Below are 13,811 nucleotides of genomic sequence, written 5' to 3' on the forward strand. Positions count from 1 at the left end.
GATACAACAGCTTTGTTTTGTTTATTCACTTTATAGATTTATTTGGTTTAATTTCTATTATCTTGTGTTTTGTTAGTATTTTTCTGCTTTGTACAGATATTTACTTTATATTTCTTTTTCTCCTATCTTTCCCTTTCAGTGGTTATCCTGAGTATTTTAATATGTTGATATAAAGTCTGAAGTTAATAGGATTATTCTCAAAAGCCGAATGACCTTTGAATTCTCTAATTTTAATCACTTTCCTACTGAATTATATGCTATTATTGCTTAATGTTTTAGTTATATATTTACTTTTTATCCAGTCCCACAAAGTAGGCATTATTAGTACTTACTTATCTTATTATTTGCTTTCACAGATCATGGCACTATTATTTTCCCCCTTGAAGTATATATTTTAAAAGCTCTTTCAATGAGTATCTGTTGTTAGTAAATTCTCTCAATTTTGATTCATTTATAAATGTCTTCAAATATGAAGTTATATAGTTTAAGGTAGTTATTTTCCCTCAGCACTTTTAAAATATTCCAGTCTTCTGTCTTCCATTATTGCTATTGAGTCAGCTATCAGCTGAATTGTCCTTTCTTTGTAGGTAAGCTGTGTTCTTCTTGTAGCCGATTTTAAGATCTTTGTCTTTGGCATATAGTTTTAGTACAGTGAGGGTGTGGATTATCCTTTATTGGGCTTTCACAATTGAGAATTCAGTTTTCTAAAATAAATTCTGGAAAATTCTCAACTTAACATGTCTTTGAATATTACCTGTTCTCCCTTTGTAGGGCAGTCCTTTTCTGCCCTTCCTTATCCCTCAGGGTGTCATCTGTTAAGATCCTGGCTTTGTAAAGTAAGGGCTTTCAATTTTCTTTTCCAGCATTGTTGTTGTTGTGTTGTGTTAGTCGCTCAGTCGTGCCCGACTCTTTGTGACCCCATGGACTGCAGCCCACCAGGCTCCTCTGTCCATGAGATTTTCCAGGCAAGGATACTGGAGTAGGTTGCCATTTCCTTCTCCAGGGGATCTTCCCAACCCAGGGATTGAACCTGGGTCTCCTGTACTGCAGGCAGATTCTTTACCGACTAAGCTACAGGGATTGGAACTCTTTAATTTATTTAGATTAAAAATAATCCTTTATTATATCCATATTTTTTCATATTTATTTTATATCTATTCTTTTCAAGATTTATGATTTTATGTACTCTTTTCTTTTGAGATGTAGTATGAATTCGTAGACTTTGACAGAATCAGTTTGTTAAGTTAATTATTTTTAACATCTTTATTCTTTCCTTTCTCCCTCCGCTTCCACTTCCTTTGCTGAAATTGTTGTAACTTGGCAAATGGAGGCTTTTTCATTTCTTTTGCCTCTGATATTCTTACTTTCTGGTAAGAATGGAATTTCCCAGATCCATGGTTTTTCTTTTTCTGAGACATGAATTTGGTCTACTTTCAAAGAGTCCTGGTTCCTTTTAGTGAAGAATGGTATCAGAGATGAAAAAAAGAGTGTTATGTGTAGACCTGAGACTTGTTGATAGTTAAGTGTGCTATTATTGCTTTGAACCAGTTTTAGGGAATGAACTGAAAAAAGGTATTTCTTTTACCAGGTCACACTGATCTTTCCAATTTAACACAACATGCTTCTGTACTGTAAAAAAAAAAAGTATATAATATATGGTTTTCTTAACCCTTAGAACTTACTGATTGCTCCATTGACTAGAAGGAACTTTAAAACCAAACTCAGAGTTAGTAGAGTAAAACAGTTCCCACTGTCTTTAAGGTCATCAGATTATCTTCTTAGAGTCTATTTTCAGTGAACTTAAGTAGTTTAAGAGAAGTAAAAAGAATACTGGATTTAGAGACAGAAAACTTGAATTCTAGTGTTAGCTTAATCACATAGCATTTTGCAGGTAACTTAAGGTCTCAAAAATTACCTCATCTGTGCATAACAGATATGAAAACACTTAAGATACCATATAAATATGTCAGTGATAAAACTAGGTAATATAACATTTGCTTTATTCAATATTATGTTTGCTTGGTTGTTGACTTTTTAGTTTCTTCTGAACCATCTAAAAGTAATTCCTAGATTTTAAGAGAAGGAAATGGCAACCCACTCCAGTATTCTTGCCTGGGAAATCCCAGGGACGGAGAAGCCTGGTAGGCTACGGTCCATGGGGTGGCAAAGAGTCGGACACGACTGAGCGACTTCACTTCACTCACAGATTCAATACCTACATATTTTAGATATATAGGTCATTTATAAAGTGATTCAGAATGCTCTTAGTATTTCATTACTCTTTTTCAGTATGCATTTGACTGTGATATAAGATGAACCTGCTTCATAAAGCACTTCTCTTTAATAAATGATATTATAGTAAGGCCTCAGTGTGCTATATTTCAATGAAAATAAGAACTGGTGCTCTTATTTACAAATCTGCAAACTTTTAGAAATACTACTACAAGCATATAGTTTGGCAGTTGATCAAATATGAATTGATAATAATATCCTTATTTGTGTTTTAGGTGGTCTTGGAGGCATTGGAATGGGACTTGGTCCAGGTGGACAACCTATTAGTGCCAGCCAGTTGAACATAGGTGGTGTAATGGGAAATTTAGGTCCAAGTGGTAAGTATTCTAACTTTATTATTTCTTTTCAAATGATACATTTGCTAGATTGTAAAGCTTATACTTATAGTTTGTAATAATGTTGAAAGGACTCTAGTTTATAATTGAATATTTAAGATGTTACTTCAGCCTGAAAAAAGAATGAAACCTTAAGAGCAGAGAACATGAAAGAGATTGGGCAAATGTCAGGAGGGTTCCTCTGAGGTCAGCCATGTTACAGTTAGCCTTTTAGTACTGTGGATTTTGAATTGTCAAAGGAGAATATCCAGTATTGTCTGTGTCTTGTATATCATGGATATACTTTATTTGTGGAATGGGTGAAATACTACCATATTGTAAGGAATTTAAATTTGAATATCTAGTTGGAAAGGTAGCTTGTCAGATAGCTGTTTGACTCTTCACCTAGAGTAATCTACAGTTTATCTTTGAAAATTAATTTTTAAGCTTTTTGGTTTCAGAACCCTTTTATACTTTTAAAATTTGTTGAGGACTCCAAAGTGCTTTTGTGTATGTGGTTATATTTGTCGGTATTTACTTTATTTGAAATTAAAAATTAGAACTTAAAAATTTGCATATTTAAAATAATAAATGTATTATGTGTTAACATAGATATAGATATAGTTTTTAAGAAAACAAAAATTAGAAGAGTGATATTTCACCTTTTTGTGCATCTCTTTAATATTTGGCTTAATGCAAGATAATCATGCTCTTATATTTGCTTCTGAATTCAATTCATTATAATACCATCTATTGTGTAGTTTCTGGAAAATTCCACCTTATACTCAGGAGAAAGTGAGAGTGAAACAGTCAATATCTTAGTATTATTTGAATAATAAAATAGTTTTGACCTGTTGAGCTCTCAAAGGTTCCCATATCATATTTTGAGAATTGCTATTTTAATTGATGGACTAATAAATGCTCTCTGGTTCCTTTTTTGTTGAGGTACTATAGCTACAACTTAAATTGTGAGGTTAGTTAAAATAATCATTCTCATTTAAACAGGTGGAAATTTTCTCATTTACACTTAGGCCTTCTGCCCTTCTAAACACATACTATTTTTATTCTTTTTTACTGCTCCCTTAGCTGCTATGTTTAAAGGAGACCTGATTTCTCAATCTGCTGTAGTGATATTTGTGTGTGTGAACTGAAAAAAATAATGAACTCTTGGCCAATCCTAGATATTCTCTAACCAAATGTGAGCATGACCAGTGAATTTTGTTTTCTTGACTAATGAATATTCACAGATGCCTTTTTAAAGACTCTTGATTAGACAACTGCTATGGCATAGCACTTTAAACCATCCTGTCTGTGCCCTGCTGCTTCTCTAGTGTTCCACTGTGACTAGACCAGTATTATATCTATTGTGCTCTGGCATTTTGTCACTCTTGAGTCATTAAAATAAAGTTTATTGAAAGTAAATATTGTGTATTTCATTTGAGGTATGGGAATGGATGGTCCAGGTTTTGGAGGAATGAATAGAATTGGAGGAGGTATGTATAAGTATTTCTTTTCTTTCTTTTTTTTTTTTTTTTGTATGTACCCATCACCATGTTAAGTGAATTAGAAATATGTTGAGAATTCTAAGGAAAACAAAACATGATTTACTATTGGCTCATGTCCTAAAGGCTGTGAGCAGAAATTGAGCCTGGTACATACTTAAGGGATATGGAAGGTGATGTGTTATGAAGCAGTTGCACAAGGGTAGGGTAGGTGAAGAGTTTTTACTGATGAGACTTAACATTTACAAAATGCACCATTCACCTATACAACTGACAGTCACATCTCAAACTTAATCTTTATTTCATAGGAATTGGGTTTGGTGGTCTGGAAGCAATGAATAGCATGGGAGGATTTGGAGGAGTTGGTCGAATGGGAGGTAGGTAAATGTATATAGTGGGATATGTGTGGTACATTTCATTTTCCTTATTATTAAAAATGTCCCCCCTTTACTTAGGGATGGATACCATAGATATTTTCAGAGGATGTATGGGCACTAGGGGATAAGGACAGATACAGCAGGACTGGGATATATGTGGCATAGAAAGTAGGTTGGGTGAATCATGGATTTTCTGTATTGTGATTTTTGCTGTCTTTACAGTTTAGTTTCAATAAGTTCCTAAATCAATTACTGTTTATTGATAATACTTGAAAAAGGGTTAATTTGTTGCATAATCTTTTCAGAGCTATACCGTGGTGCGATGACTAGTAGCATGGAGAGAGATTTTGGACGTGGTGATATTGGAATAAATCGAGGCTTTGGAGATTCCTTTGGTAGACTTGGTAGGGCTGGCTGTTTACTTCTCCTTTTCTTTTTGCAGGTTATATTTTTAGAGCTTGGCTCTCTTTTTTATGAAAAAGTAGACATTTAAAATGTTTCATGCAGTTTATTACTTGAAGAAAAATACTTTACAGATTTTAATGTACTAGCTCTCTTTTTCAGTTGCATATCTGAACCCTATTTCTAGAAGACTTTGTATTTTTCAGTTTTTTTACATCTTCTGAGAGCATGGTACTTTGAGAATTTTAAAGTATGATTATTAATTAGTATATTATCTTTCCATCCTTGTTTAGGCAGTGCAATGATTGGAGGGTTTGCAGGAAGAATAGGAGCTTCTAACATGGGTCCAGTAGGATCTGGAATAAGTAGGTTTAAATTTTACTAGAATTTTATAGCAATATTTGAGTACTTGCAAAAAACTTTGCAAGAGTAGTTATTGTAGTATAGTAATACTTTGTTCTTAAATGTTGCTATGACTTGTAATTTAGAGAAACTTTGGTAGTTATTGAGCTTTACTGTTTGAAATTTCTAAACTAACTTTGAATTATACTTCTTTGACATTTCTAAACACCAGAATATGTGTTTAATGTCACCCAATTCAAGAACATTTACTCCAGCTAATGAATCTGGGGAGATTTCTAATCATGTGTCAGGAACAGCATTAGCTTTAGCATCAATTTTGTTTCCTTTCTTATATTGGCGGCTAGCTTATTTCATCTGTGAACAGCTTGTGTCTTCTGATAAACATGGGTGAATTGCCTCAGATCTAACACTTCTTGAGACCTCCTGAGTTTGATGGCAAGATTGAAAGAGATGCTTATTGCCTCGCCTCTTAAATCTTTCCATGATAGAATCAAGAGTACCATTGTTGCAACCCTAGAGAATTCTAAATTTCTTCCCTCTGTTTCCACTACTACATTTTAGGACTTATATTAATCCTTAACACAAGGCTTATAATTTTTGACTCCTGCTGAACCATGTCTGTGTGAGCTCTCCATACTTTATTGACTTCACAGATAGGAAACACAGTCTACTTGAACTGTTCTAAGAGTGAGTTTTAAAAAAATCTTGTCAGTGGAAGATACTTACTCCATTGTACCTTGCTTCTCATTTTATTCTTTTCAACATCTTTTGTCAACCTTGGCCATTTTCCTGTTAAATATAATATCCCTATCTTCCTTTTTCACCTTAGTGTCTATACTTCTGTTCCCCTAATTTTATATTTGTTGTTAACAGAAAACCAATTTGAGGGTGATGTTAGTTTTTAGAATGGGGATACTAGAATAGCTGTGAGAAACAAGGATACATTTGAGAAAGAGTAGAATTGGAATAAAGAGGATTCAACTTGAATATAGCAATCAAGTGGGTATGAGATACATGCTAGATTCTCAGGCTCTGGCTAAAGGGATGTGATTCTGTTTTTTGTTATCTCTACAAGTTCTGTATAACATAGAGACTAAAAGTTAGGTTCTTTTGTTATTGGAAATTGAATTGATATGAAAAGAGAAATTATATGTGAGGCAAGATACTGAGGTGAAAGGTAAGCTAGGAAGAGGATATCATGTAGGATAGTATGATGAGAGCAACAGTTGGTGTGTGAGTTGTAATTATTTCAATTTATCCTATATGTCTGTTCTAATAATTACTAAACTTAGTAATATTAGAAAATGAAAATGAGGGAAAAAACTACTATAACATTAATGAATAAAGTATTAATAATTGGTAGAAAATTTATATTATGTTTTATGATACGAATATAACTTCATAGAAGTGTATATGTCTAATGTAGTTATACAGTGGCTAGAATAAACTGATTCAGTTAGCCATTAACATTCAACTAACCTAATATATACCAAATTAAAATTTGTTCCTTGGAAGATTGTTATATCACGTGTATGAAAATAATTTTATGTTTATATATTGTCTAATCACATAAATAAATTAATTTTTATCTCCCTTTCTTTCTCAAAAATGATTATCTCCCTCCTCTTTCTCTCCTTCTTTTTCCTTCTCCTTTTCCTTCTGCTTTTAAAACAAAAACACCAAACTCCCAAATCCTCCCTTCCCTTCTTGAAAATCCAGGTGGTGGAATGGGTGGCATGAACAGTGTGACTGGAGGAATGGGGATGGGACTGGATCGGATGAGTTCCAGCTTTGATAGAATGGGACCAGGTATAGGAGCTATACTGGAGAGAAGCATCGATATGGATCGAGGATTTTTATCGGGTCCGATGGGAAGCGGAATGAGAGACAGAATAGGCTCCAAAGGCAACCAGATATTTGTCAGAAATGTAAGCAACTAAATGTAAAGGATACTTAAAATTAATTTTTTCCTTGTATATCTGTTACTAATACCTTTTTTCATTCTAGCTGCCTTTTGACTTGACTTGGCAGAAACTAAAAGAGAAATTCAGTCAGTGTGGTAAGTATGCCAAACTGTAGATATATTGATTTTGACTATGGAGGAAAAATTGATTTTAAACTTTAAAATACTGCTTAGATCATTACCTTTCCAGGTGCTTATTCCTGAATTAATTCCACTTCAAAGAAATGAATTATTTTGCTATCCTTTGACATAACAGCAGTGCATATTAGTACTAAATAACAAGATTTAGAGTAGAGTTTGTCATTGAGTAGAGTCTTTGTGGATAAAAAAGGTGCATATTGTATTACCTGATTTTTAAATGGTTACTATATCATCATTGGTTGCATTTAAAAGGATTTTTTTTTCCTGTGGGAAATATTGAGTGGTATTTTTTTTTGTTTATGATGTAGTGCAGTGCATTGTCAGTATGACCCAATGAAATCCTGACTTCTCAGTGATATGGAGTTAATAGATGAGACCCATTCTGCACACTCTTGTCACTTGTACAACTCAGGTAGCTTAGGTGGTAGGTAGCATAGAACCCACGGTCTAGAATGCCTTAGACAGGTACATGCTGTTGGCCCTTTTGTTTCTTTTATAAACTGTTCTTGGCTATAATGATACTACCTGTACAACCATAATATGTTCATTAGCTCTGTAGAAAATTAGGTGATTTGTTACTTTTAAAAGAGGGCCTTTTTTTGTCATGATGAGAGAATTAGTGCGAGTGGAGCAAAGTAACAGATTTCCTGCTAATATTTATCTGCTCTTGCATGGTAACCCAGAGAGTATAGTCATTAATAGTAAGCTATGTAGGTGGCATATAATGATGAAAAGTGATGAAATAAAAGTGATACATTCAGCCTTTGAGAGTTAATGTAAAGTTAAGAGTATTTGGACTATTATCTTTAATTTTTAGAGATCGTGAAGGGGATAAGTTTTAGTTTTCTCCTGTAAAAGTAGCCTTTGTCGCCACTATCACAGTGATAGTGATCTTTTGGAAGCTATTATCTGAGAGTACTTTATACTTAACTTTCTTATAATAATCTGTTCACATGTTTTCTTCCCTCCCAGATGAAGGCTCTTGAGGGCAAGAACCATTATCTTTTTATTCTAGCACCCTTCATTGCTTCTGTACATATAGTAGGGGTTTATTAAATGTTTATCAATGAGTTATGCATTCTGAAAAGATCTTCGTTCATTTATTTGCTTATTTAGTCATTAATTAAATCTCCAAATACTATATTTTTGGCAGTCTGCTTGTCATTAGGATTACAAAGAGGAAGAAAGTAAGATATTACCATTGCCTTCAAAGAACATACAATATGAATCTGTCTGTAATGTTCTAGTGGCTCCTTTTAGTTGACTATCCTCTTATTTATATTTATTTAGTTTACTCAAAGAAGAGAAACATAATTTTTCTTGATAAAAAAGTTGTAAATAAGTCAGGTAGTAGTAATAGTTGCTACTAAGAGAAAGCAGAATTATGAAGTTGTTTTGAGGTATTAGTAGTCTTTGTAGGAGTAAGAAGATCTGCCAGAATGAGTAAGCAGCTAACCATGAATCCCATAGACTACAGGGAAGTGAACATATCAGGGCCTTAGTGAAATGCATCAAATGAGGGAGCAGTAGCAGTAAGTATAGATAACCCCTGCTATTGTAGTTTCAGTGAAAAAAAAAAAAAATCTCCAAATATCATATGATTAAGTAGAAGTGAAACAAGATAAAGAACAAATGGGACAAATAGTGACATTAATGGAAGTGTGACCAATATTGAATTGACTTATTTGTCATATGTAGGTAGATTTCCTTTTGAGATCAGACATTGTAGCAAGCTTGAGGTCTTTGGTGGGCTTCTATACTTGCCCCTGGCATTGTTTTGACAGGAGGACATCATCAACTCAAAAACATATTTTAAAAGGAGAAACCTAGTACCCAAATCTACACCTTAAAAATCTGTGCAACATTTTAGCTAATAAAATAAAGTGGTTAACTTTGTTATTTTAGCTCTAGTCTTACGTCCCTTGTTGATCAGTCTGTGTTATGTCATGAAAGTAATGATTTTTTTTGTTTTCTCAATTGTAAAATCTTCTGACTTTTAGATTTATATTAAGGTAATATAAGTAATTTCCTTCCATTTTCCTATTTTAAACTTGAACTTACATCAGTGGAAAGGAAAATAAGTTATGGTAATATAGAATTAAGTGTCCAGCTATTGAGAACTATGAAAGTTATTTATTTGGCTTGTATGAACTGAGCAATTTTCTGCCACATCACTTTATTTATTTACTTTTAAATCTGAAGAATTTTTCTTTCTTAGAATGAGAAGTTTGTTTTTCATCTGTTCCGAGCCTTTAGTGGCCCTTTCCATAGTGTAAGTCAGTGTTTTGCTTTTTGTTAACCCCCTGGACCCAAGGTAAGTTAAGTATATTCTCTTGGTTACTTAGTAAGAGTCTAGTGGTACTCCATGCTCTCTGCTAAAATAATAACTGTCAGTAAATGACCCATCAGCAAGCCCTCTGATCTTTAAATGTCTATAGTGGTTAATTTTCCTTAATGGAGCAGTTACAAAGGCTGAGAAAAGGTAGTATGAATTATATAACCCTCAGTACAACACTTCCTCAGCAGATAAAATACAGGAAAAAAAAATCTGTTCAGATCTCCAAATATAACAAGATGAGAAGTTAAGTGAGAATAGTAAAGTAGATCTTCCTTTATTCTGCTCAGTGTAATTCCTCAGAATATGCATCTTTAAGAAGGCAGAGTATAATATAAGTGAACCATTTAGAGTTGGATCCCACATTGGTTTAGGTTATGCTAACGAGGTCAAATAGGCACAGCCCATCGAACTTCGTATAGCCTATACCCTTTAACTGCACTCAGTAGCTTAGTATGATGCAGGACCACAGCATTGCAGTGCAAGGAAAGCCCATTCTTAACTATTCCTGCTCTAAACTGTAACAAATGTAACATTGCTCTACAGATTTCCATAATCTAAGTTTCCACAAAGCTTTCTACATCAATTAGAAGATCTGTTAACTGCGCAGAAAATGGAGACTTGTGGTAGATTTTATTTACTAAAACACATGCTGCTTCCCTTGTGGCTCAGCTGGTAAAGAATCCGCCTACAATGCAGGAGACCTGGGTTCGATCCCTGGGTTGGGAACATCCCCTGGAGAAGGAAAAGGCTACCCAATCCAGTTTTCTGGCCTGGAGATTCCCATGGACTATCCATGGGGTTGCAAAAAGTCGGACACGACTGAGCAGCTTTCACATGCTGTATCAAGCATGACTTAGTGTACTCAAGATTAACTTAAGAGTAAAAATAATTCAGTATGAGTAGAAACACAATATGAAGAACATTCACAGATAATTACTTTCTATTGTTTGTAAAGAAACCCTAAAACTGTTTTTTGTCTCCTATTTCATAATTGTAGTTTGTTGTAGAATATCTTGATTTGCATTTTTTCTCCCATGGTTATGTTATAGTTATACTTTGGAAGTAGATTTTATTAAACTATTTATTTATTTATACTTTAACTTGGCCTGTTTTTGGATATGCTTTTCCATCATTTTCCAGAGTATACCCCACAAGATTAGTTAATAGACTGAGTTAAATAAAGTAGAAAGATTTCTTTTATTGCAAGGAAGTCATTTTTGTAGTTAGGGTATGTAACAGCAGTATCTTTGATCATTGTAATACTGATTTCTCATTTCATACTCTTGTCCTATTTGTTGTTGTTCAGTAGCTCAGTTGTGTCCAATTCTTTGCAACCCCATAAACTGCAGCTTGCCAGGCTTCCCTGTCCTTCACCATCTCCTGGAGCTTGCTCAAACTCATGTCCATTGAGTCAGTGATGCCATCCAACCATTCGTCCTTGTCATCCCCTTATCCTCCTGCGTCAGTCTTTCCCAGCATCAGGGTCTTATTTAATGAGTTGGTTCTTAGCATCAGGTGGCCAAAGTATTGGAGTTTCAGCTTCAACATCAGCCCTTCCAGTGAATATGCAGGGGTGATTTCCTTTAGGATTGACTGGCTTGATCTCCTTGCAGTCCAAGGGACTCTCAAGAGTCTTCTTCAGTACCATAGTTCTAAAGCATCAGTTTGTCCTATACTGTTGCTGAAATAGCAGTACTATTTTATTTTTCTTGAAATCATCTAAGATCAGTAGATTTTTAAGTCATTTAGGAGTCCTCAGAGCATGGAGAAAGCCAGGGAAATCTGATTTTAATCACTTAAAGTTAAACTTCTTTCTCCTCAATTATTTATCTTTAGAAAAGAAAATATCTCTATTGGTGCTTTTTATTGGTGTTTTTATGGAATTAAGAAACTTGAAAAACAGAACTTTCCAGTTCTATGCCTAGGAGCTTTTTAGGGCAGTCTAACCGTGAAACAAGTATCTATAAGTCACTTTTTCTATAAGCCTGAGTGTCCAGAATATAAGAAAGTTCAGTTATCTTAGCTGATAGACCTTGTCAGCTGAACAGCCTTGCGATCATTGTGAAGTCAGGAATATGGGGGTCTGAATCATGATTCCTAAACAGAGGGAAAATTTAAGAGGAAAAAACGGAGAAACTTGTCCTGGGAGATTAACAGATTTTTGAAAGAGATAATTACATATTTTCCTTTGAAGTTATGAAGATTTCTTGCTTGAGTGAACTTCAGTATTACTGTTAAACCTATGGTAGGATACTTTTGTTAAGAAAAACCCTAAATTTTTAGGTAAATTTAGGATAATGAGGAACTTTTAACCTTAAAAGCTCTTGAATGTTCTCCACAGTCCTCTTCAAAATCACTGAAAAATGCTGCCATTTACTAAGATGTACTTTAATTAAACTTGCTTGTTTTCAGGTCCCAGCATTTGAGATACTAAGAGGACTCTGGAAATTGCTCTGCATTTATCTTTAAAGCTTTTTTAAAAATATAGTTTTTAATTTCGTTTTATGATGTAAAAAGTTTCATTTTATGATATTTATTATAAAATATGATTTCTGTGTATGTTTTTTTACTTTTTTCTTCCAGTTTCATTGAGATATAATTGACATACAGCACTGTATAAGTTTAAGGTGTACAGCATAAATGGTTTGACTTACACATGTAAAATGATTATTACAAGAAGCTCAGTGAACACATCATCTCATAGACACAAATTAAAGAAAACAGAAAACAAATTTTCCTTGGGATTTAGGATTTTTTCTGAGGATTTATCCTTAACAACTTTCATATATAGCATATAGTAGTGTTAATTATATTTATCATGTTGTACATTACATCTCTAGTACTTACTTATCTTATAACTGGAAGTTTGTACCTCTTGACTGCCTTCTTCTAATTCCCCCTCTCCAGCCGTCTCCCTGCCTCTGACAACTACAAATCTGACCTCTTTTTTTTTTCCTGAGTTTGTTTCTTTGCTTTTGAAATGTAATTAATCTATAACCTCATGTTAGTTCCTGTTACACAACCTAGTTATTTGATATTTCCCTACTTTTTAGATGATCATCTCGATAAAGTCTAGTTACAATATACCACCATAAAAAGATGCTAGTTATTGACTATGTTCCCCATGTAGTATGTTTCATACCCATGATTCATTTATTTTGTGATTGGAAGTTTGTACCTCTTAATCTTCCACTCAGACAACCTTACCTGTTCTCTGTACAGCTGTTTCTATCTTGTTTGTTTATTTGTTTTTTAGATTCCATATATAAATGAAATTGTACAATATTTATCTTTCTATATCTGGCTTATTTCACTTAGCATAATAACCTCTAGGTCCATCCATGCTGTTGCAAATGGCAAGATTTCATTCTTTTTTTATGGAGTTTTTAGTTTGTTTCTGTATCTTGGCTGTTGTAAATAATGCTGCCATGAACAAAGGGGTGCATATTACCTTTCTTAGTGTTTTTGTTTTCTTTGGATAAATACCCAGGAGTAGAATTGCTGGGTCATATCATATAGTATTACTGTTTTTAATTTCTTGGAGAATCTCCATATTGTTTTCTATAGTGGCAACAACAATTTACATTCCTACTAAGGGTGCACAGCGGTGGTTTGATTTTTACCAGTTGTAGGTAAAAAATTGTTTGGATCAACTTTAACCATTGTAATATAATTTCTCTGGAAATTAGTCTGTTTTGGAACTTTTAGAAGGGCCTTCCCTGGTGGCTCAGCGGTAAAGAATCCTCCTGCCAATGTTGAGAACCAGGAGTTCAATCCCTGGGTCAGGAAGATCCCCTGAAGAAGGAAATGGCAACCCACTCCAGGATAATTGCCTGGCAAAACCATGGACAGAGGAACTGGGTGGGCTATGGTCAATGGGATCACAAAGAGTCAGATGTGACTTAGCGACTAAACAACAGATAACTTTTAGAACACAGTTAAAGACTGCCTAACCTGGGTTACAGGTCATGGTTTTGGCTCAGTGTGATATAATGAATAATTAATAAAACTTGAACCATTTAATTTGCATTAAGTAGATGAGTAACTATCGGTTTTAAAAAAAATGCAGTAATGGGGCAAGGTGGTGATGGATGAATAAACAAAAGTAAAAACTAGTCC

At 34.0% G+C, this 13,811-nt stretch overlaps 1 protein-coding gene across 2 annotated transcripts in view; it reads left to right on the forward strand.

Moving 5' to 3' along the window:
- The window catches only part of MYEF2 (myelin expression factor 2), a 34,012-nt gene that overhangs the window by 18,321 nt on the left and 1,880 nt on the right, over positions 1–13,811 (forward strand). The window contains exons 10-16 of one of the 2 annotated variants that reach the window (XM_065940023.1): positions 2,508–2,609; positions 4,049–4,099; positions 4,417–4,485; positions 4,791–4,889; positions 5,181–5,252; positions 6,970–7,178; positions 7,258–7,309. In XM_065940023.1, the coding sequence (XP_065796095.1) occupies positions 2,508–2,609; positions 4,049–4,099; positions 4,417–4,485; positions 4,791–4,889; positions 5,181–5,252; positions 6,970–7,178; positions 7,258–7,309 (654 nt within the window). The remainder of the gene's footprint in view (positions 1–2,507; positions 2,610–4,048; positions 4,100–4,416; positions 4,486–4,790; positions 4,890–5,180; positions 5,253–6,969; positions 7,179–7,257; positions 7,310–13,811) is intronic. The other variant, XM_065940024.1, reaches the window with a different exon arrangement.

The sequence above is a fragment of the Muntiacus reevesi genome, chromosome 7 (genome assembly GCF_963930625.1).
Source record: "Muntiacus reevesi chromosome 7, mMunRee1.1, whole genome shotgun sequence".
NCBI lineage: Eukaryota > Metazoa > Chordata > Mammalia > Artiodactyla > Cervidae > Muntiacus > Muntiacus reevesi.